Raw genomic sequence first — 24,264 nt, 5'->3', positions numbered from 1 at the left:
CCCTTGCTGATGCAAACTGATTGGATACAGAATTGGGTGGTGGTAGTAGATAGTTGGTCTTCAGATTGAGAGGGCATGTGACCAATGGATTCAGGGGACATAATTTCTAAAACTGGAGACTGGTGAAGATGGAATTGACACACTGGCCTTCAGTTGGACACAGAGTACAGGAGCTGGCTGTACATCACTTTATAGCTGTACAAGACATGAGTGAGACCACATGTAGAGTATTGTGTGCTGTTCTGCTTGTTCAGCTGTAGGGAAGATATCATTAAGCTCGAGAGGAAGCAGATTCAGAAGGATTTTGCCGGGACTGAAGGGCTTCAGTTATGAGGGAAACTGGACAGACTGTGACTGTTTTCCCTCGAGGCAGAAGGGTGACTTTACAGAGGTATATAGAATCATAAGGTGCGTGTTCACAGACTTCTCAGGGTAGGGGAGTCTCACACTAGAGGGCACAGCTGTCCCGTGGGGCGTGCCTTATTCTGATTGTCCGGAGTCGCTTCCATCGTGACTGGTGAGTTCAGGAGCTGCTGCTTCTTTTCCCATTGGATAGTTGCCTGCTGTCCAGTTTCAAACATCCTGGGTATATAAAGTTACACGTGGAAAGGGCTTACTCTCTTCCTCCTTTGTTTAAGGCAAGGATGTACATGACCATTAGGAAGGTATGCTCTGTAAACTTTCAACAGAGTATGCTTGTTGAATGTGGTGTATCTGTTGAATATTCTGCTTTGTACTGTCTGTAACCCGGGGAACATGAATATTTGGCTGAATTTTTACTGTTTGTAAATAAATGATCAATATACCTGTTCAAAGCCAGTGCATTTCCTGTCTCACTTGCCAAACCCCTGAACCTGATTCAACATTACATTTGGCACTGCGAGCAGGGTCTGGCTTTTTGAGCAGAAATGCATTTCTTTAAGAGGTTATTTAAAAGAGAGGACTCTCGGTATGAGAGATGGATAATAGTGCAGGCTTTGGAAGTCTCGCTAACTTGCTTACGGGTTACGGGATACCGGTGGATTGGTCAGACCGGTTAGATGTTGCTGGGGTTGAAATGGGACATCACATGGTTTCTATGCTTAAATGGTTGGGTTTTCCCAGGAGGAGCCTGCAGAATGTTTCCTGCCTGTTTGCAGCAATTGTAAGGTGTCAGTGTAAAATAATAGGGGGGCATCGGCCTGCAGCTTCTTCCTGTCAGGAGGGAGGTGGGGACGAGGCTCAGGAATGTGCAGGAGATGGTGTATTGGAGACAGCAGAGCTCAGATTCTCCACGAAGGAACTAGCAAGTTTAGGGAATAGGTAAAGCAAAAAAGGCTGGTGAGTCTTTGGCTGCGTGGTTATTGAGGTTATGGGATGTGGGGGTACTAGAGAGAGCCTATCTAACAGAGGTAGGGTCCTTAGGGAGCCCTTCATCCCAACACACGACCAATAATGCCCTGGGATCACTGCTTGCTTCCCCCGAGCATCATGCATAGCTATGGGTTCGAGTAATGGCCGCAGTTAAACTTGGGTCTGGCACTCTTACTGAATGGAATTTGAACCCCCAAGCGGACGGAGTGCAGCACAGTAGAGGAGGCTACTAAAGTTCTACACCGGTGAGCTCTTATCACAGAAATATACCGCGAGAGTGGTAGCTCACCAGAGATTATTGAATTGACTTCTGGACTGGCAGGACTCGTGATTATTTTGGGATTTTCCCAATAAAAGGGGTAGTGCTGTCTTTGATACGATCAGCTGTTGATCATCCTGTAAGTACAGGATTCAATTATTACAAGGTTTAGAGATGTAGGAGAGGGTGCGTGTAGCCAGTTACTGAAGTCGGAAAAGGGGATGTGGAGTGGGGATCCTGCATGCCCAGTACAGAAATGATTTACCGTCGCTTAAAGCTGGGGTTCCGGGGGAGCTGGTAAATGGGGATCCTACGCCCACCCTCCATGCAATGTGGAGGAAGTTCTGTATGGAAAAGCAGAAAAGGGAGGCTTTTGAGAGGGAAGGGTCATCGTTCATTTTCCTCTGCAAGATTCCTTGCATTGCATTCAGGGTTGCTGCAAAGAATGACCATTCATCAGCAGTGGGAACCGGAGGGTGGGGTGGTTAGTACATTCAAACCTCATTGTTGTAGGGAGAGGGTCGTTCGACTTGCATCCTGTTCCCTGTAAACAGTGTGAATGATTTGAACGTGTGTTCACTGTGCATGTGTGGACTTTACCTTTAAGGGACACTGTGAATGTGCTGAGTCCCACCCAGTTTTTCCTTTATCTCTTGTTCTCTGATAAGTGCTGTTTCTCTGTGAAAAATTAACCATCTCTGTTAAGTTTTTGCAGTCCCATAGAAAGTTTTAAAGAAGAGCACAGCCCAGCTTTGTGATCTGTGCTTTCTATTTTGCGTTCTAATCTGTTACTGTGTTTGTTTGGTTAATTGCTTTGTTTTTAAGCCTGTTTATTGTGTCTTGCTTCCCCAGTGGTTTTAGGGTTAACTCATTTTTCAGAGAGGGCATATGAGATTTGACTTGAAATTTGTGCAACTTTATTCCGGATATGAGATGCCCCCATCTCAAAGGAAATTGATCATTTTGGGGAGCAATTCTAGTGGCTGTTTTTGTGTTTTCTAAATATCCAGCGACTGATCAGGACCGAGTGCATCTGTATCTCCCTGCATTGCAGAATGGCAACATGGTGGGAAATCCTGTTGGACATTCCTGTGGATAAGCGCTTGAATTCTCACCCTGGACCAACGGGTCAGATTGATGAATTTGTAAGAAGACTCCTTGCTACGTCACAGAAGGGATGCCACTGATATTGATCCCTTTAACAAGAAAAAGACTGGGGGGGGCGGGGAGTCATCTGGCTTCTCGGGCCTTGGCATTCATTTTGGGGGAGCTGGGAGGGGACAGTCTGTTCCCAGAGTATGCCTACTGCCTTAAGGGGCTTAAGCCCCTGTGGAGTGAGTGCTTTAAGGGCTGGTATCTCCCTCGTACCCTTTGGAGAATTGGAATGCCCTGACTTTGTGATTTTGCCACCTGACCGAGTGTTGGTGAGTGGTAGGTTGAGTCAGGGCGGGTACAGGGTGCAAGGTCGATAGCAAGTAGGAGCAGGCGTGGTATCCTGGGACGGCAGTGTCTGTGCCAAAGGGTGTTGTGAAGCTGGGCACTTGTTGGCAGCTGAATGGCACTTACGGATATGCAGTATCCTAGCCTACCCATGGTTCCCACAGGGTGGCACGGTTGAAATGTGGTGCTGTATGAATGCCACCCCAGTGGGTTACTGGGTGAGCACCGTGCCCATGCTGGTTGGCAAGAAGGCTGTTACACAGGAAGGAAGGACAGACTGTGACAGGAAAGGATGCCTTGGACTATCTGTTCACAAGGAAGGTGCCACTTGTATGGTTATTGGTTAAGGAGGCTGCACCTACATTCCTGATGGCTGGGGTAACATCTCTCACCTGGCTGGTCATTACTCAGTCAGTCTGTAAAATGAAGTGGGGACCAGCTCGTTGACTGTTACGCTCCAGAGTGGGGCTGCTGGGATTTTTGGGGCTGATGGATATGCTGGGAGGTGACTATTATGTTTACGGTACTGGGTATTTTTATTCCTGTGTTTTATGTATAACTTAGTTGGGGGTCATACTGGTCTGAGAAGTGGGTCATCATGTTTGCAGCTTCCGAGGGGTGGGGTGTCCTGTGGGACGTGCCCTATTCTGAAAGTCACTTCCATCATGACTGGTTAGTCTGCACCTTCTATTCCCACTGTATAGCTGACTGGTGTCCGGTTTCAAACCTCCTGGTTATATAAAATTATACGTGGAAAGGGCTTACTCTCTTCCTCCTTTGTTTAAGGCAAGGATGCACATGACCATTGGGAAGGTATGCTCTGTAAACTTTCAACAGAGTATGTTTGCTGGATATTCACAAGTCTGTAACTCATTGAACTTGAATATTTGGTTGAAGTTTTACTGTTTGTAAATAAATAATCAATATGCCTATTCAAAGTCAGTGCATTTCCTGTCTCACTTGCCAGACTGGCAACCCTGATTCAACATTACAACAGGTTACTGTGAGAGGGGAAAGATTTAAAGGGGACCTGAGGGGAGAAGTTTCTACACAGTGGTCAGAGTATAGACCAAGCTACCAGAGGAAGCAGTGGAGGCAGGTACAATTTGTAGTGCTTGAAGCCCACTTGGAGAGGTACATGGATTGGAAAGGACTCGATGGAAAAGGGTGAATTGAGGCAGGTGGGACTAGCTCAGGGAGGCACTTTTGACAGTGTGGGTGATTGTGCCGAAACGACTTGTTTCTGTGCTGTCAACGTAACTCTGACTCTAAGAATTCATTGAGGAGCTCGACCACTTCTGGCTCCGTGCATAAATTTTCTTCCTTGTCCTTGATTGGACTTGCCCTTACCCTCTTGATATCGGTGATTCTCCTTAATCTTGCCTCTCCAGAGCACCTCACAGAAGATCGAAGATCGCAACACAGTTGCACGTTGTGCCAAACCTCGTAGCCCTTTTTAATGTTCTGAATTTCCTTTTCCTTTGTGCTTCCTTGACATCTGTCAAGTCTTTGTCTCATTTCACCTCCTAGGTGCTTCCTTTTTTTGTCCTGACTGAACTTACACCATCTCTTGTCATCCAGGGCTGCTGGACCCAGCTCCCCTCACCATTTACACCAACGTACTGGTCATTAACTCTACTCAACTGGCCTTTCATTGACTTCACATCTCAGACGTGGATCCAGCACCAAGGAGTCTCAAACCTAAATCCTCTAATCACAGTCAGAATCAGAATCAGGTTTATTATCACCAGCATGTGAGGTGAAATTTGTTAACTTAGCAGCAGCAGTTCAATGCAATATCTAAGATAGAAAGAAAGTAACTCAATCAATTACTGTAATTGTGTAATATTCATTATTCATTCATTATACTTTATTGTCACCAGACAATTGATACTAGAGCGTACAATCATCACAGCGATATTTGTTTCTGCGCTTCGTGCTCCCTGAAGTACAAATCGAAGTAAATGTAATAAAAATTTAAATTATAAATCATAATTAGAAAAATAGAAAAGGGAAAGTAAGGTAGTGCAAGTCAGGTCCAGATATTTGGAAGGTACGGCCCAGATCCGGGTCAGGATCTGTTCAGCAGTCTTATCACAGTTGGAAAGAAGCTGTTCACAAATCTGGCCGTACGAATCTTCATGCTCCTGAACCTCCTCCCGGAGGGAAGAGGGACAAAAAGTGTGTTGGCTGGGTGGGTCGTGTCCTTGATTATCCTGTCGGCACTGCTCCGACAGCGTGCGGTGTAAAGTGAGTCCAAGGATGGAAGATTGGTTTGTGTGATGTGCTGGGCTATGTTCACGATCTTCTGCAGCTTCTTCCGGTCTTGGACAGGACAACTTCCATACCAGGTTGTGATGCACCCTAGAAGAATGCTTTCTACGGTGCACTTATAAAAATTAGTGAGGGTTTTTTGGGGACAGGCCAAGTTTCTTCAGCTTTCTCTGGAATTAAAGGCGCTGGTGGGCCTTCTTGGCAGTGGACTCTGCTTGGTTAGACCAAGTCTGGTCATTTGTGATATTCACCCCAAGGAATTTAAAGCTTTTGACCTGTTCCACCTGCGCACCACTGATGTAGATGGGGTCGTGCGGTCCGCTACTCCTTCTGAAGTCAACAACCAATTCCTTCGTCTTGCTGACATTGAGGGATAGGTTATTGTCTTCGCACCATGCCACCAGGTTCTTAATTTTCTCTATGTACTCAGACTCATTATTACCCAAGATACAGCCTACAATTGTGGTGTCATCAGCAAACTTATATATTGAGTTTGATGGAAACTTGGCGACACAATCATGGGTGTACAGTGAGTACAGCAGCGGGCTGAGTACACAGCCTTGTGGGGCACCGGTGCTCAGAGTGATTGTAGAGGAGAGCTTGTCCCCTATTTTTACAGCCTGGGTCCTGTCCGTGAGGAAGTTGAAGATCCAGCTGCAGATCTGAGTGCTAAGACCCAGGTTCCGGAGCTTAGGAATCAGTTTATTTGGAATAAAGGCAGAGCTGTAGTCAGTGAAAAGGAGCCTTACATATGCGTCCTTATTCTCCAGGTGTTCTAAGGAGGAATGTAGTGCCAGAGAGATGGCATCTGCCATTGACCTGTTGCTCCGGTAGGCGAATTGCAAAGCGGTGAGATTGACCGGTAGGTTATGGTTAATGTGTGCTATAACCAATTGCTCGAAGCATTCATAGCAATTGATGTTAGAGCCGCAGGTCGGTAGTCATTCAGGCATGCCACCTTGCTTTTCTTCGGCACCGGGATTATCGTTGCCTTCTTAAAACATGAGGGGATCTTAGACTGAAGCAGGGAGCAGTTGAAGATGTCAGCAAACACTCCAGCTAGCTAGCTTTCACAGAACCCGTCCCGGGATGCCATCTGGGCCCATCACCTTCCTTGGATTTATCTTCAGGAAGGCTCTTCTAACGTCTTCCTCGGTGACGATGGATCTCGATGCCACCAGGTCCGGTTCATCCAGAGGGGGTGGGACGCTCCTCTTCTGTTCGAATCTTGCGTAGAATATGTTAAGTTCGTCAGGAAGAGAAGCGCGACAGTTATTGATATTCCCAGCCTTTTCTTTGCACCCAGTGATCTCATTTAGACCCTGCCATAGTCTACTGGCATCCCTCTGGTTAGCCTGGGCTTCCAACTTGGCTCGATATTGCCTCTTGGCCCCCTTAATGGCTTTCTGGAGTTCACGCCTGGATTCCATGTAGCGACTGGTATCTCCGGACCTAAAAGCCGCAGCTCTAGCCTTCAAAAGGGACTGGATCTCATAATTCATCCAAGGTTTCCGGCTAGGGAATAACCGGATCGTCTTGCGAGACACACAGTCCTCTGTGCATTTCCAGATAAAGTCCGTGACAGCTGAGGCATACTCATCGAGGTTAGCTGCCGAGTCCTTGAATACTAACCTGTCCACCGATTCAAAGCAGTCATGGAGGACTTCATCCGTTTCCTCTGTCCAACGCGACACCACTTTTGACACCGTGACCTCCCACTTCAGTTTCTGTTTGTAAGCCAGGAGGAGGAGTACGGCCTGATGGTCCGACTTTCCAAAGTGAGGTCGTGGGACGGAACGGTAGGCATCCTTGACTGCTGTGTAGCAGTGGTCAAGTATATTCAGGCCTCTAGTGGAGCAGGAGACATGTTGGTATAATTTTGGCAGGGCTTTTCTGAGGTTGGCCTGGTTAAAGTCCCCGGCTGTAATGAGCAAAGCCTCCGGATACCTGGTCTCAAGTTCACTGATGTTGGCACACAGCACCCTCCACGTCCGCCTGGGGGGGAATGTAGACCTGTCAGTATTACCGAGGTGAATTCCCGTGGCAGATAATAGGGACGACACTTCACCGACAGATGTTCCAGGTCTGGACTGCAGTAGCTTGTCAGTGCCATTGTGTCCGAGCACCACGCAGTGTTGATCAGTAAGCAGACACCACCTCCCTTCGTCTTGCCCGAAGATGCTGTGCGGTCAGTCCGATGGATCGAAAATCCTTCTGGTCAGATGGCACAGTCGGTGGTGGCAGGGGAGAGCCAGGTCTCTGTGAAACAGAATGCACAGCAGTTTTGCATCTCCCTGCAGTAGGTAAGTCTCCCTTTAAGATCATCCACCTTGTTCTCTATGGCTTGCACATCAGCTGGTAGGATGGTGGGCAGAGACACCCTAAAGCCCCTCTGCTTCAATCTGACCAGCAGCCCAGCTCTTTCCCACGCTTCCTCGGTGAATTGTGCATCTTTCCAGGTTTCCATTGATGCAGTGTGTTGTTGGCGGCTCTTTGGGGTCGCTGGACGCGTCCCGCGGGGATCGATCGATCGGCGGGCCGCGTCGTCGGGCGCTCCAGGTCGGGCCGAGTGACGGGGGAGGATCCGCTGCCACTTCCAGCTGCCGGGGGCCCGGGCTGTCGAGCCCCGAAGCCGACACTTAATCCCGGAGGGCCGGGCAGCCGGCTGAAACAAGTCCGTGAACTGTGTCACGGTTGCGGAGGCCTCCGCTCCAGCCGAGCCCCAGGCTCGATTTCCGAGGTCGGCGGCGGAGGCCTCACTTCCGGCAGCTGTGGATGGCCACCAACGAGGCTCTACAGTGGTCACTCCGGGGAAGCGTCTGGGGCACCTTGAGGTCTCCGACATCGCTTCTGTGTGCTCGTGTGCCTCGGAGAGGTGCCGGTCGGAACGAGCCGCGTCTCCCGGCGCTCCGACACGGCAGCAGGCCGCGGGCCTCCGGGGCCTTGGACCAGGCCTCGACGCTCGGGTCTGGAGTTGAAACAATTCTGGCGCGTCGATGATCTGCAGCTGGGTCAGTGACTTCGCCGGGGTGTTGTTGATCTTGCTAGATGTAGCAGATTGGAGGTTTAGAAGGGTTTCTCGGGTTTAGGATAGGGTAGAGGGCAGTTTGCTCGGCAGAGCACCCGCAGGGTCGCCAGTTACCGGTGCCATCTTAAATTTACACAATATATAATTTACATATTATGTACAGTATTAGATTAAAATAGTGCAAAAACATAAATAATATATGTTTAAAAAGTGAGGTGGTGTTCATGGGCTCAATGTCCATTTAGGAATTGGATGGCAGAGGGGAAGAAGCTGTTCCTGAATCGCTGAGTGTGTGCCTTTAGGTAACAATGAGAAGAGGGCATGTCCTGGGTGATGGGGGTCCTTGATAACTGATTCTGAGGCATCGTTCCTCGAAGATGTCTTGGATGCTGTGGAGGCTAGTACCCAAGATGGAGCTGACGAGATTTATAACTTTCTGTAACTTCTTTCAGTCCTGTGCAGTAGCAATCCCTCCCTCCCAAACCTCCATACCAGACGGTGATGCAGCCTGTCAAAATGCTCTCCATGATACATCTCTAGAAGTTCTCAAGTGTTTAGGTGACAAACTATATCTCCTCAAACTCCTAATGGAATATAGTCGCTATCTTTCCTTCTTTATATCTGCGTCGTCCTCAGAGATCTTGACACCCAGGCACTTGAAGCTGCTCACTCTCTCCACTTCTGATCCCTCTATGAGGATTGGTATGTGTTCCTTCGTCTTACCCTTCCTGAAGTCCACAGTCAGCTCTTTGCTGACGTTGAGTGCCAGGTTGTTGCTGTGACACCACTCCTCTAGTTGGTATACTGGGTGGAGCTCCTGTACACCCTCTCATCTCCATCTGACATTCTACCAACAATGGCTGTATCACCTGCAAATTTATAGGTGGTACGTGAACAGTGCCTAGCCACCTAGTCATGTGTCTATAGAGAGTAGAGCAGTGGGCTAAGCACACTCCCCTGAGGTGTACCAGTGTCGACCGTCAGCAAGGAGGACATGCTATCACTAATCTGCACAGTTTGTGGGCTACCAGTTAGGAAGGCGAGGATCCAATTGCAGAGGGAGGTGCAGAGGCCCAAGTTCTGTAGCTTATCGATCAGGACTGTGGAAATGATGGTGCTGAAGGCCAAGTTAACGAACAGCATTCTGACGTGCGTGTGCAGAGTCCAGGTGATCTAAGGCTGAAATAGGAGGCCGGAACTGGGAAGATTAAACGGTTTAACACGTGGCTAAGGAGTTGGTGTAGGAGGAAGGGCAGAAGATGTTTGCATCATTAAGCTCTCTTTCTGGGAAGGTGGTACCTGTACAGAAGGTACAGCTTGGAGCTGATCTGGAGGGGGAACTAATATCCTAGTCGGAAGGTTTGTTAATGCTGCACAGTGGGGTTTTAGACTAGAGTTGCAGGGGGATGGGAACGAGAGTGCCAGAACAGTTTGTGGAGACAAATGTTGATAAGACCTCAGACAAAATCAGGGATCGACACGTTGAGCACGGTGCGACCAATGTCCTGAGCTGTGTATATTTCAATGCAAGAAATATCGTAGGAAAGACAGATGAGCTCTGGGCGTGGATCAACACTTGGAATTCTAATATTTTAACCATTAGTAAGACTTGTTTGCAGGAGGGGCAGGACTGGCAGTTCCGTTGTTTTAGACACAACAGAGCAGGAGGGATTAAAAGAGAAGGGGTGATGTTACAAGTCAGGGAAAATGTCACAGCAGTGGTCAGTCAAGACTAGAGAACTGGTCTAGTGAGGCTTTGAGTGGAACTGAGAAATAAGGAAGATCTAACCACATTGATAGGGCTGTATTACACACCACCCAATAGTCTGAGGGATTTAGAGCAACACGTTCGTAGAGAGATCGCAGACTGTTGCAAGAAACATAAGGTGGTTATAGTAGTAACTTTCCACATAATGACTGGGACTCCCATACTGTAAAAGGACTGGATGAGATAGAGTTTGTCAAATGTGTTCAGGAAAGTTTGCTTCATCAGTACGTGGAAGTCCCAATGAGAGAGCGTGTGATACTTGATCTGCTGGTAGGGAATGAGACAGGGCAGGTGGCAGAAGTTTGTGTAGGAGAACACTTTGCATGTAGTGACCACAATGCCATGACTTTCAAAGTAAATATGCAAAAAGATAGATTAGGTCTGCAGGTTGAGATTCTAAATTGGAGAAAGGCCAATTTTGATGGTATCTGAAATGATCTGGCAAGTGTGGATTGGGACAGGCTGTTTCCTAGCAAAGGTGTATTTGATAAGTGGGAGGTCTTCAAATGTGAAATGTTGAGGGTGCAAACCTTGTATGTGCCTGTTGGAATGAAAGGTAAAAACAGCGACTGTGAGGAACCTTGGTTTTCAAAAGACATTGAGACCTGGTTAAAAGATAAAAGGAGGTGCATCGCAGGTAAGAATATTGAGGTGTTGCACCTCGGTAGGGCAAATGCAAGGAGACGGTACACTGTTAAGGGAAAGGTCCTTAAAAGTGTTGCTGAGCAAAGAGATCTTGGGACCCTGGTTCATAGCTCCCCGAAAGGTCGATAAGAACGCTTACGGGATGTTTGCTTTAGGAAGGGTGTCGAGGCTTTGGAGAGATTCACCAGGATGCTACCTGGTTCAGAGGGCGTGCGCAATCACGAGAGGCTGGATAAACTGGGGTGGTTTTCTCTGGAGCGTCAGAGGCTGAGGGGAGATCTGATAGAGGTTTACAAGACTATGTGAGGCATAAATAGAATGAACAGAGAGCACCTGTTTCCCAGGGTTGAAATGCCTAATACCAGAGGACATGCATTGAAGGTGAGAGGGTGTAGGTTCAAGGGGGATGTGAGGGGTAAGTTTTTTTCTCAGCGTTGTGGATGCCTGGAATGTGCTGCCTGGTGTGGAGGTAGAGGCAAATACATTAGAGGCCTTTAAGAGACATTTGGATCGGCACATGGATGTGAGGAAGATGGAGGGATATGGACATGGTGTAGGTAGGAGGGATTCATGTAGGTAGGACTGGATCCAGGGTTGAGATTTTTGATTGGAGAAAGGCTAACTTTGAAGTGATGCAAAAGGATTTAGAAGGAGTAGATTGGGACAATTTGTTCTATGGGAAGGATGTAATAGAGAAATGGAGCTCATTTAAAGGTGAAATTTTGAGGGTACAGAATCTTTATGTTCCTGTTAGGTTGAAAGGAAAGGTTAAAAGTTTGAGAGAGCCATGGTTTTCAAGGGATATTGGAAACTTGGTTCCGAAAAAGAGAGATATCTACAATAAATATTGGCAGCATGGAGTAAATGAGGTGCTCAAGGAATATAAAGAATGGAAGAAGAATCTTAAGAAAGGAATTAGAAAAGCTAAAAGAAGATATGAGGTTGATTTGGCAAGTAAGGTGAAAATAAATCCGAAGGGTTTCTAAAGTTATTTTAATAGTGAAAGGATAGTGAGGGATAAAATTGGTCCCTTGGAGAATCAGAGTGGACAGCTATGTGTGGAGCCGAAAGAGATGGGGGAGATTTTGAACAATTTCTTTCCTTTGGTATTCACTAAGGAGAAGGATATTGAATTATGTAAGGTAAGGGAAACAAGTATGGAAGTTATGGAAACTATGACGATGAAAGAGGAGGAAGTACTGGCGCTTTTAAGGAGTATAAAAGTGGATAAATCTCCGGGTCCTGACAGGATAGGTAGAAATAGCAGGGGCTTTGACAGAAATATTTAAAATGTCATTAGAAACGGGGATGGTGCCAGAGGATTGTCGTATTGCTCATGTGGTTCCATTGTTTAAAAAGGGTTCTAAGAGTAAACCTAGCAATTATAGGTCTGTCAGTTTGACGTCAGTGGTGGGTAAATTAATGGAAAGTATTCTTAGAGATGGTATATATAAAGTTGACGAGGGTAAAGCAGTGGATGTTGTCTATATGGACTTCAGTGAGGCCTTTGACAAGGTTCCACATGGAAGGTTAGTTAGGAAGTTTCAATCGTTAGGTGTTAATATTGAAGTAGTAAAATGGATTCAACAGTGGCTGGATGGGAGATGCCAGAGAGTAGTGGTGGATAACTGTTTGTCAGGTTGGAGGCCGGTGACTAGTGGTGTGCCTCAGGGATCTGTACTGGGTCCAATGTTGTTTGTCATATACATTAATGATCTGGATGATGGGGTGGTAAATTGGATTAGTAAGTATGCAGATGATACCAAGGTAGGTGGCGTTGTGGATAATGAAGTAGGTTTTCAAAGTTTGCAGAGAGATTTAGGCCAGTTAGAAGAGTGGGCTGGAAGATGGCAGATGGAGTTTAATGCTGAAAAGTGTGAGGTGCTACATTTTGGTAGGAATAATCCAAATAGGACATACATGTTGAATGGTAGGGCATTGAAGAATGCAGTAGAACAGAGTGATCTAGGAATAATGGTGCATAGTTCCCTGAAGGTGGGATCTCATGTGGATAGGATGGTGAAGAAAGCTTTTGGTATGTTGGCCTTTATAAATCAGAGCATTGAGTATAGGAGTTGGGATGTAATGTTAAAATTGTACAAGGCATTGGTAAGGCCGAATTTGGAGTATTGTGTACAGTTCTAGTCACCGAATTATAGGAAAGATGTCAACAGAATAGAGAGAGTACAAAGGAGATTTACTAGAATGTTACCTAGATTTCAGCACCTAAGTTACAGGGAAAGGTTAAACATGTTAGGTCTTTATTCTTTGGAGCATAGAAGATTGAGGGGGGGACGTGATAGAGGTATTTAAAATTATGAGGGGGATAGATAGAGTTGACGTGGATAGGCTTTTTCCATTGAGAGTAGGGGAGATTCAAACAAGAGGACATGAGTTGAGAGTTAGGGGGTAAAAGTTTAAGGGTAGCATGAGGGGGAATTTCTTTACTCAGAGAGTGGTAGCTGTGTGGAATGAGCTTCCAGTAGAAGTGGTAGAGGCAGGTTTGGTATTGTCATTTAAAGTAAAATTGGATAGGTATATGGACAGGAAAGGAACGGAGGGTTATGGGCTGAGTGCAGGTCAGTGGGACTAGGTGAGAGTAAGTGTTGGGCATGGACTAGAAGGGCCAAGATGGCCTGTTTCCTTGCTGTAATTGTTATATGGTTATAAATTGCACAAGAATGTATTGAGACCCAGGCCTTGGAGTTTATTGATTAGTTTTAAGGGGATGATGATATTGAATGCTGAGGTGTAATCGATAAAGAACATCCTGATGTATGCATCTTTGCTGTCCAGATTTTCCTGGGTTGAGTGAAGAGCCAATGAAATGGCATCTGCTGTGGACCTGTTCCTCTTGTCCTGACCATTCCTCCTGCCATGAGGAACAGGCGAAGCAGGAGGAACAGGCAGGGCTGAGCGGGATAGAAAGGGAAAAAGAAACAGATGAGCAGGGGATTGTTGACCATTCGTCAACGGAACTATGTTTCAAAATTTACTACACAGCTTTTAATTAATCAAAGCTCGCACTTAATCATTTCTGCACAAACAGCAACGTAACTATATTGACTCCAGGCCAACAACTAAGAACATGATTTCTAATTTCAGCCATGAAGATGGTAGAGTTTGTCATCGAAACGTCGGTTAAATTCGATACCCGTACCCAGCCAGAACCCCGAGAAGAGTTTATTCTCAGATACACCGGGAAAGCTCTAGATCCTTTTTCATGAATTCTCTTTGTAGCACTACTCACTCAGACCACTTTTCCAATTTATTACACCGAAATAGGGGTTCTCCATTGGCCAGACAATCAATCCTTTCTTCTTCCAGACCCTGGCCTGGGGGCTCATCCTCATGACAGTGAATCTTCAAAGTTATTGCTGCTGCACATGGAGCCCCAGTTTTTATACTCATTCAAATGTTGCATTTCAGTGTAATCTATGGGTCTTTGGGTCATCTGACTGACCATTGGATGTGGTCCAATCTATGGGTCTATGGGTCATCTGACTGACCATTGGATGTGGTCCAATCTATGGGTCTTTCGGTCATCTGACTGACCATTGGATGTGGTCCAATCTATGGGTCTATTGGTCATCTGACTGACCATTGGATGTGGTCCAGTCTGTTGGTCATCTGACTGACCATTGGACGTGGTCCAATCTATGGGTCATCTGACTGACCATTGGATGTGGTCCAATCTATGGGTCTATTGGTCATCTGACTGACCATTGGATGTGGTGCAGTCTATGGGTCATCTGACTGACCATTGGACGTGGTCCAATCTATGGGTCTATGGGTCATCTGACTGACCATTGGATGTGGTCCAATCTATGGGTCTATGGGTCATCTAACTGACCATTGGACGTGGTCCAATCTATGGGTCTATGGGTCATCTGACTGACCATTGGACCAAGGGCTGCACAACTTTATGCCTCAGGAAACTTCTTCTGTTCCCTTTGATTGTGGTTCAAACCAGTTCACTCAGTCACTAGGCTGAGATAACGACATTACTTCTTTAAACCTGCATTGTACACAATACACAGCTTATCTGTAAATTATCTCAGATTCAATAAAAATTCCTTGTGTCCATATTCCGTTGCTCTGATTAGATTATCCCAGAAGAAGGATCAATACATCAACCGGTCCACAAGATGGAGGTTACAGAGCAGCATCACAAAATGGCCGTCTCCATATCCTTCGAGAGCATGGCAAGAGCAAAGACAATCAGTTTGTCTGCTTCCACTGACCTTGAAACTCTTGAGTTTGACATTTTCTTCCATAATTTAATTCCTCCACGGCCAACGAGAACAGGCGGACAGGATAATTTTGCCAGTCTGAGGGACAGGAAGAGAGCTGCCTCGTGTCAGGGCCCTGGTTGTTAAATCCTTGTGACAAACAGTGCCCAAGGAAGGGGACATCAGTAGCTTGTGGAAAACCAGGCCAGGACACCGGGACAGAGGGAGGACCCCAGCCCCAGCATCACCACTGGGAATCCAGACTCACTGTGTGTCGCTGAGACTGATCTGTGCAGGCCAGGCTGTGACCTTGAGCAAGAGTGGCTGAGAAAATATCCCCGGTGAATTACAGGAGAGATACCAACCGGCTGGGAAATGATCCCCGGTGAATTACAGGAGAGATACCAACTGGCTGGGAAACGATCCCCGGTGAATAACGGGAGAGATACCAACCGGCTGGGAAATGATCCCCGGTGAATTACAGGAGAGATACCAACCGGCTGAGAAATTATCCCTGGTGAATTACGGGAGTTATACCAAATGGCTGGGAAATGATCCCCAGTGAATTACGGGAGAGATACCATCCAGCTGGGAAGTGATCCCTGGTGAATTACGGGAGAGATACCAACCGGCTGGGAAATGATCCCCCGTGAATTACAGGAGAGATAGCAACCAGCTGGAAACGATCCCCGGTGAATTACAGGAGAGATACCAACCGGCTGGGAAATGATCCCCGGTGAATTACAGGAGAGATACCAACCGGCTGGGAAACGATCCCCGGTGAATTACGGGAGAGATACCAACCGGCTGGGAAATGATCCCCGGTGAATTACGGGAGAGATACAAACCGGCTGGGAAATGATCCCCCGTGAATTACGGGAGAGATACCAACCGGCTGGGAAATGATCCCCAGTGAATTACAGGAGAGATACCAACCGGCTGGGAAATGATCCCCGGTGAATTACAGGAGAGATACCAACCGGCTGGGAAATGATCCCCAGTGAATTACAGGAGAGATATACCAGCTGTTGGTGACACTGTAGAATGGAGACGGTCTGGTGTATCTGTGTGGGAGTGGGCACTTTCTGCTGTGAAGCTTCGACTATATGAATTGTGAGTCAGACCACACTTGGAATATTGTGGAAGTGGGTTATTCGGGCCGTGTGTACCAAGATACACTGAAAAGCTGGTCTTTCACACTATTCACACAGATCCAGTCAGTGACTGAGGTGGAACAAGGTGAAAGAACAGCAAGGCAGAATAAAGTGTAACAGCTGCAGAGAGAGTGCAATGCAGGCAGTTGATAGGTACAAGGTCAGAACAAGATAGATTATGAGATCAAGAGTCCATTTTTCCATACAAGGGAACCAGTCTACAGCCTACACAAAGTACACAGCTTTTGTATGTATTGATCAATCTACAGCCTGGTAGAACATACTTTCGGGCATTTTTATCTTCTGCACAGTGGGAGGGGAAGAGAAGAGATATTCCTCAGTGGGTGGGGTCTTTGGTTACACTGGCTGCATTACTGAGGTAGGGACAAGTGTGGACAGAGAGGCTGGCTTCTGTAACGTACTGAGTTGTAAGCAGATGAGGTTTACCCGGGAGCTGCCTGGATTAGAGGGTATGAGCTGTGTTGACCTGTGTTGTATGCTCTAGAGAGTCAGAGGCTGAGGGGAGTCCTGATAGAGGCATAGGTGGGATATTTTCCCCATGGCAAAGATGTCAAAGGCTAGTGTAAAATCCTCTACTTGCCCCTCACATTGCCTCTAAACTCCCCCCTCTAACTGTAACATGCTTTTAAGCCTGGGGGGCAGTTTAAAGGCAATATGAAGGGCAAGCACATGATTTTACACAGATTTGTAGGTGCCTGGGATGGGTTACCGGGGGCATGCAGTCTGATGGAGTTCAAGGGGCTTGTAATTGGAGGGACTGGAGGGATTATGGATCATTCACCATTAGTACAAGATCAACACAAAGCTGTGAGCCAAACGACCAGTCCAGTGCCGTCCTGTTCTATCTTCTGTGTGATGGATGGTGCTCCAGGACTTGTTCAAGGCATTACCACGGAAACAGGAGTAGGCCGTTCGGCCCCTCCAGGCTGTCCCACCACGGCTAATCTTCCCCTAGACTCGCCTCATTCTCTGTGCCAGTTGCCCCAAGCCCTCAGTTCAGAGTATTATCAGAATTCATGCATGTCTCCACATACAACCCTGAGATTCCTCTTCCTGCAGGCAGACTTAGCAAATCTATAGAACAGTAACTGTAAACAGGATCAATGAACAACAGACTGTGGAAATGTAAATATAAACAAATAGCAATAAATAACGAGTGTGAAATAACCTGACATGAAAGCATAACAAGGTAAAGAGTCCTTGAAGTGAGACCATCGGTGTGGGAACACCGGAAGTAGAATGGGTGTAATTTTCTGCTTTGTTTAAGAGCCTGGTGGTTGAGGGGTAGTAACTGTTCTTGGACCTGGTGGTGCGAGTCCTGAGGCTCTTGTACCTTCTTCCTGATGGCAGCAGTGAGAAGAGAGCACGGCCTGGGTGGTGAGGATCTCTGATGATGGATACTGCTTTTTTATGGCAGTGCTTCATGTAGATGGCTCAATGGTTGGGAGGGCTTTACCTGGGATGTACTGGGCCGAATCCACGAGCTTGGTTCTATCAAATGCTAATCTCCCTCCGCATGATAGCGTAGTGTTTAGCACAACAATGGACAGTTGCAGCAATGAGGCTTCAGTTCCCTCCGCTGTCTGTATCTTGTCCCTGTGAGCGCATGGGTTTCCTGCCACAGTCCAAAGAAGGGTTAATTGTCATTGTGAATTGTCCTGTCGTTAGGCTCGTGTTAAAATGGGGGTTGCTGGGCAGTGTGGCTGGAACAGCTAAAAGAGCCTATTTTGCACTGAGTCTCAACAGATTAAATAAATACAATTCTTGCATGATCCTGCCTCCTCTACCTCAGGGTAGGGAATCCTACAGGGGAGTAAGCGTTCTCTATCCCAGGATGGCTTTGTGTTGTGTGGGTGAAAAACCCACACCAAAGCTTTGTGAGGTGCGGAGAGTGAACACTTGGTTTCCTTGGCCAAGTCCTTAGATTGTCTGTAGATCAACGGGCAAGGTATCCATAGTCATTTTTAACCTCTCCCCAAGCTGAGCTTCCCTCTGCCTTAAGAGGACCACTATCTCCCAGTCCTGAATAAAAACAAGATGGCATACCTTACTCACTGCTACCTAGTGGCTTTGATGCCCACCAGAATGAAATGCTTTGAGAGCAAACACGAGGAAATCTGCAGATGCTGGAAATTCAAACAACAACACACACAAAATGCTGGTGGAACACAGTAGGCCAGGCAGCATCTATCGGGAGAAGCGCTGTCGACGTTTTGGGCTGAGACCCGACGTTTCTGTCCTGACGAAGGGTCTCAGCCCGAAACGTCGACAGCGCTTCTCCCGATAGATGCTGCCTGGCCTGCTGTGTTCCACCAGCATTTTGTGAAATGCTTTGAGAGTTGTGATTCACTCTATTCTCCCAAAAAACCTTAGTCCATCAAGTCTGATCCACATGGCTGACTGATTTTCCTTCTCAAACCCATTCTTCCTCTCCTCCTCATTAACTCTGACACCCTTTCTAATGGACTCTGCTTTAAACAGACCCAATGACTTGGCCTCCACAGCCACCTCTGGCAATTCTTGCCAACAGCAAAGTCCCTCACAGGAGGTTTCAGCTTCATACTCAGCTCTGACCTTCCCTTCTTACTTCCTGCAGCATGAAACGTGTAAAGATTGGAATCGCAGTAGCGGGGGCGTTGCTGCTGATTCTCGTACTGACACTAGGCCTGTACTTCGGGCTGAGGCCAAAGAAGCCACCAGTCCACTCCTATCGGAGAGCAGCTGTCGCCGCAGATGCAGCAAAATGCTCGGAGATTGGCAGGTGAGTCTCCACCAGGGCCTGTTGTGATTCTAACATCTGACATTTCTAGATAATATCATGGGAGCAGAGCGATACAGCCCGGTCACACGTCACTGATTATATAATGGGAGTAGGGAACACAACCCGGTCACAAGTCACTGATTATATAATGGGAGTAGGGAACACAATCCGGTCACACGTCACAGATTATATAATGGGAGTAGGGAACACAACCCGGTCACAAGTCACTGATTATATAATGGGAGTAGGGAACACAATCCGGCCACACGTCACTGATTATATAATGGGAGTAGGGAACACAATCCGGCCACACGTCACTGATTATATAATGGGAGTAGGGAACACAATCCGGTCACACGTCACTGATTATATAATGGGAGTAGGGAACACAATCCGGCCACACGTCACTGATTATATAATGGGAGTAGGGAACACAACCCGGTCACACGTCACTGATTATATAATGGGAGTAGGGAACACAATCCGGCCACACGTCACTGATTATATAATGGGAGTAGGGAACACAATCCGGCCACACGTCACTGATTATATAATGGGAGTAGGGAACACAATCCGGCCACACGTCACTGATTATATAATGGGAGTAGGGAACACAATCCGACCACAAGTCACTGCTTATATAATTTGAGTAGGGAACACAATCCGGTCACACGTCACTGATTATATAATGGGAGTAGGGAACACAATCCGGCCACAAGTCACTGATTATATAATGGGAGTAGGGAACACAATCCGGTCACATGTCACTGATTATATAATGGGAGTAGGTAACACAACCCGGTCACACGTCACTGATTATATAATGGGAGTAGGGAACACAACCCGGTCACACGTCACAGATTATATAATGGGAGTAGGGAACACAATCCGGCCACACGTCACTGATTATATAATGGGAGTAGGGAACACAATCCGGTCACACGTCACTGATTATATAATGGGAGTAGGGAACACAACCCGGTCACACGTCACTGATTATATAATGGGAGTAGGGAACACAATCCGGCCACACGTCACTGATTATATAATGGGAGTAGGGAACACAATCCGGCCACACGTCACTGATTATATAATGGGAGTAGGGAACACAATCCGGCCACACGTCACTGATTATATAATGGGAGTAGGGAACACAATCCGGTCACACGTCACTGATTATATAATGGGAGTAGGGAACACAATCCGGCCACACGTCACTGATTATATAATGGGAGTAGGGAACACAATCCGGCCACAAGTCACTGATTATATAATGGGAGCAGGGAACTCAATCCGGCCACACGTCACTGATTATATAATGGGAGTAGGGAACACAATCCGGTCACACGTCACTGATTATATAATGGGAGTAGGGAACACAATCCGGCCACAAGTCACTGATTATATAATGGGAGTAGGGAACACAACCCGGTCACACGTCACTGATTAGATAATGGGAGTAGGGAACACAATCCGGCCAGACGTCATTGATTATATAATGGGAGTAGGGAACACAATCCGGCCACAAGTCACTGATTATATAATGGGAGCAGGGAACTCAATCCGGCCACACGTCACTGATTATATAATGGGAGTAGGGAACACAATCCGGTCACACGTCACTGATTATATAATGGGAGTAGGGAACACAATCCGGCAACAAGTCACTGATTATATAATGGGAGCAGGGAACACAATCCGGCCACACGTCACTGATTATATAATGGGAGTAGGGAACACAATCTGGCCACACGTCACTGATTATATAATGGGAGTAGGGAACACAATCTGGCCACACGTCACTGATTATATAATGGGAGTAGGGAACACAATCCGGCCACACGTCACTGATTATATAATGGGATTAGGGAACACAATCTGGTCACACGTCACGGATTATATAATGGGAGTAGGGAACACAATCTGCTCACACGTCACGGAGTATATAATGGGAGTAGGGAACACAATCCGGCCACACGTCATCGATTATATAATGGGAGTAGTGAACTCAATGTGGCCACACGTCACTGATTATATAATGGGAGTAGGGAACACAATCCGGTCACACGTCACTGATTATATAATGGGAGTAGGGAACACAATCCGGCCACACGTCATCGATTATATAATGGGAGTAGGGAACACAATCCGGTCATACGTCACTGATTATATAATGGGAGTCGGGAACACAATACAGCCTAACGTCACTGATTATATAATGGGAGTAGGGAACACAATCCGATCAGACGTCACTGATTATATAATGGGAGTAGGTAACACAATCCGGTCACACGTCACTGATTATATAATGGGAGTAGGTAACACAACCCGGTCACACGTCACTGATTATATAATGGGAGTAGGGAACACAATCCGATCACACGTCACTGATTATATAATGGGAGTAGGTAACACAATCCGGTCACACGTCACTGATTATATAATGGGAATAGGTAACACAAAACGGTCACACGTCACTGATTATATAATGGGAGTAGGTAACACAACCCGGTCACACGTCACAGATTATATAATGGGAGTAGGTAACACAATCCGGCCACACGTCACAGATTATATAATAGGAGTAGGTAACACAACCCGGTCACACGTCACTGATTATATAATGGGAGTAGGGAACACAACCCGGTCACACGTCACTGATTATATAATGGGAGTAGGGAACACAATCTGGCCACACGTCACTGATTATATAATGGGAGTAGGGAACACAATCCGGCCACAAGTCACTGATTATATAATGGGAGCAGGGAACTCAATCCGGCCACACGTCACTGATTATATAATGGGAGTAGGGAACACAATCCGGTCACACGTCACTGATTATATAATGGGAGTAGGGAACACAATCCGGCCACAAGTCACTGATTATATAATGGGAGTAGGGAACACAACCCGGTCACACGTCACTGATTAGATAATGGGAGTAGGGAACACAATCCGGCCAGACGTCATTGATTATATAATGGGAGTAGGGAACACAATCCGGCCACAAGTCACTGATTATATAATGGGAGCAGGGAACTCAATCCGGCCACACGTCACTGATTATATAATGGGAGTAGGGAACACAATCCGGTCACACGTCACTGATTATATAATGGGAGTAGGGAACACAATCTGGCCACACGTCACTGATTATATAATGGGAGTAGGGAACACAATCTGGCCACACGTCACTGATTATATAATGGGAGTAGGGAACACAATCCGGCCACAAGTCACTGATTATATAATGGGAGCAGGGAACTCAATCCGGCCACACGTCACTGATTATATAATGGGAGTAGGGAACACAATCCGGTCACACGTCACTGATTATATAATGGGAGTAGGGAACACAATCCGGCCACAAGTCACTGATTATATAATGGGAGTAGGGAACACAACCCGGTCACACGTCACTGATTAGATAATGGGAGTAGGGAACACAATCCGGCCAGACGTCATTGATTATATAATGGGAGTAGGGAACACAATCCGGCCACAAGTCACTGATTATATAATGGGAGCAGGGAACTCAATCCGGCCACACGTCACTGATTATATAATGGGAGCAGGGAACACAATCCGGCCACACGTCACTGATTATATAATGGGAGTAGGGAACACAATCTGGCCACACGTCACTGATTATATAATGGGAGTAGGGAACACAATCTGGCCACACGTCACTGATTATATAATGGGAGTAGGGAACACAATCCGGCCACACGTCACTGATTATATAATGGGATTAGGGAACACAATCTGGTCACACGTCACGGATTATATAATGGGAGTAGGGAACACAATCTGGTCACACGTCACGGAGTATATAATGGGAGTAGGGAACACAATCCGGCCACACGTCATCGATTATATAATGGGAGTAGTGAACTCAATGTGGCCACATGTCACTGATTATATAATGGGAGTAGGGAACACAATCCGGTCACACGTCACTGATTATATAATGGGAGTAGGGAACACAATCCGGCCACACGTCATCGATTATATAATGGGAGTAGGGAACACAATCCGGTCATACGTCACTGATTATATAATGGGAGTCGGGAACACAATACAGCCTAACGTCACTGATTATATAATGGGAGTAGGGAACACAATCCGGTCACACATCACTGATTATATAATGGGAGTAGGGAACACAATCCGGCCACACGTCACTGATTATATAATGGGAGTAGGGAACACAATCCGGTCACACGTCACTGATTATATAATGGGAGTAGGGAACACAATCCGGCCACACGTCACGGATTATATCATGGGTGTAGGGAACACAATCCGGCCACACGTCACGGATTATATAATGGGAGTAGGGAACACAATCCGGTCACACGTCACTGATTAGGTTTATTGCAGATTTAGCAATCTAATATACTACAACAAAACAGACAATAACAGTAAATTAAAACATTTCCATCCCCATCTGGCTGACATTTTTCCCTGCGCAGTGGTCCTGGAACATCTCCACGGTATCTCTGGTCACAGCAAATTCTTTCTCCATGGTTACCGGCCACAGACATACTCCCTGAACATTGCCAGGCAACCTGCCTCTGTGCACCCCTCCGCTGCTGCATCCAGGACCCATCTCTGTAGCTCCGGAAGCAAATTTACTGAGACACCCTTCTCTCCTTATTTTGAAATGTAACCAGAGAGTGAGAAGCTTGCCTGTGGCTATGCGAATGGGAGTGTAGCCTCACACATTGACGGCCACCATGTTAGATTATCATCTCACCTCACCCTCTATAAACATGTTGGATTAATGCCGGCTTCTGCAAATCCAGTCACCTTATTTTAAAATGTCAGTGTAAGCTGTGCGGTGTTTGTCTGAACTCATTTGTAAAACAAACTATTAATATCTCTGTTCTGGGCTCCTCTTTCCCCTCTTTATTCCCTCTGCACTCTCAGACAGGATGCAGGGCTTCGACCTGAAACTCAACCGTCCCCCAGATGCTGCGTGACCTGTGGAGTTTTTCCAGTAAACGTCTGTGGCTCCGGGTCCCAATGTCCGCATTCTCCTGCATCACCTGTCCCTCTGACACAGCACCAGCCCGGTGGGCAATTTGTCGCAGACTAACCCTCGCTCTCTTTCTTTCACAGGGACATTCTCCAGCAGGGGGGGTCAGCTGTCGATGCGGCCATTGCCAGCATGCTCTGTGACGGGCTGCACAACGCACACAGCATGGGGATTGGAGGAGGCTTCTATATGACCATTTACGATGCACAGACAGGTGGGTGCTCTATCAACTGGCCTTCTACCTTCACCCACAACTTTCTGCATTCAACACCTACTGGGAGGGGT

The 24,264-nt window shown here is 46.8% G+C and overlaps 1 protein-coding gene across 5 annotated transcripts in view; it reads left to right on the top strand.

The window, feature by feature from the left end:
- Window positions 1-24,264, top strand: part of LOC140732857 (glutathione hydrolase 1 proenzyme-like) — a 141,225-nt gene that overhangs the window by 998 nt on the left and 115,963 nt on the right. For 3 of the 5 annotated variants that reach the window (XM_073055489.1, XM_073055484.1, XM_073055487.1), the window contains exons 2-3: window positions 18,771-18,935; window positions 24,063-24,193. In XM_073055489.1, coding sequence (XP_072911590.1) covers window positions 18,772-18,935; window positions 24,063-24,193 — 295 coding nt within the window. In that variant the 5' untranslated portion in view covers window position 18,771. Of the gene's footprint in view, window positions 1-629; window positions 666-1,635; window positions 1,752-18,770; window positions 18,936-24,062; window positions 24,194-24,264 lie in introns of those variants that run through there. The other 2 variants (XM_073055486.1, XM_073055485.1) reach the window with 2 other exon arrangements.

Source organism: Hemitrygon akajei, chromosome 9 (assembly GCF_048418815.1).
Source record: "Hemitrygon akajei chromosome 9, sHemAka1.3, whole genome shotgun sequence".
Classification (NCBI taxonomy): Eukaryota; Metazoa; Chordata; class Chondrichthyes; order Myliobatiformes; family Dasyatidae; genus Hemitrygon; species Hemitrygon akajei.
This window is presented reverse-complemented; position numbering and strand designations above follow the sequence as displayed.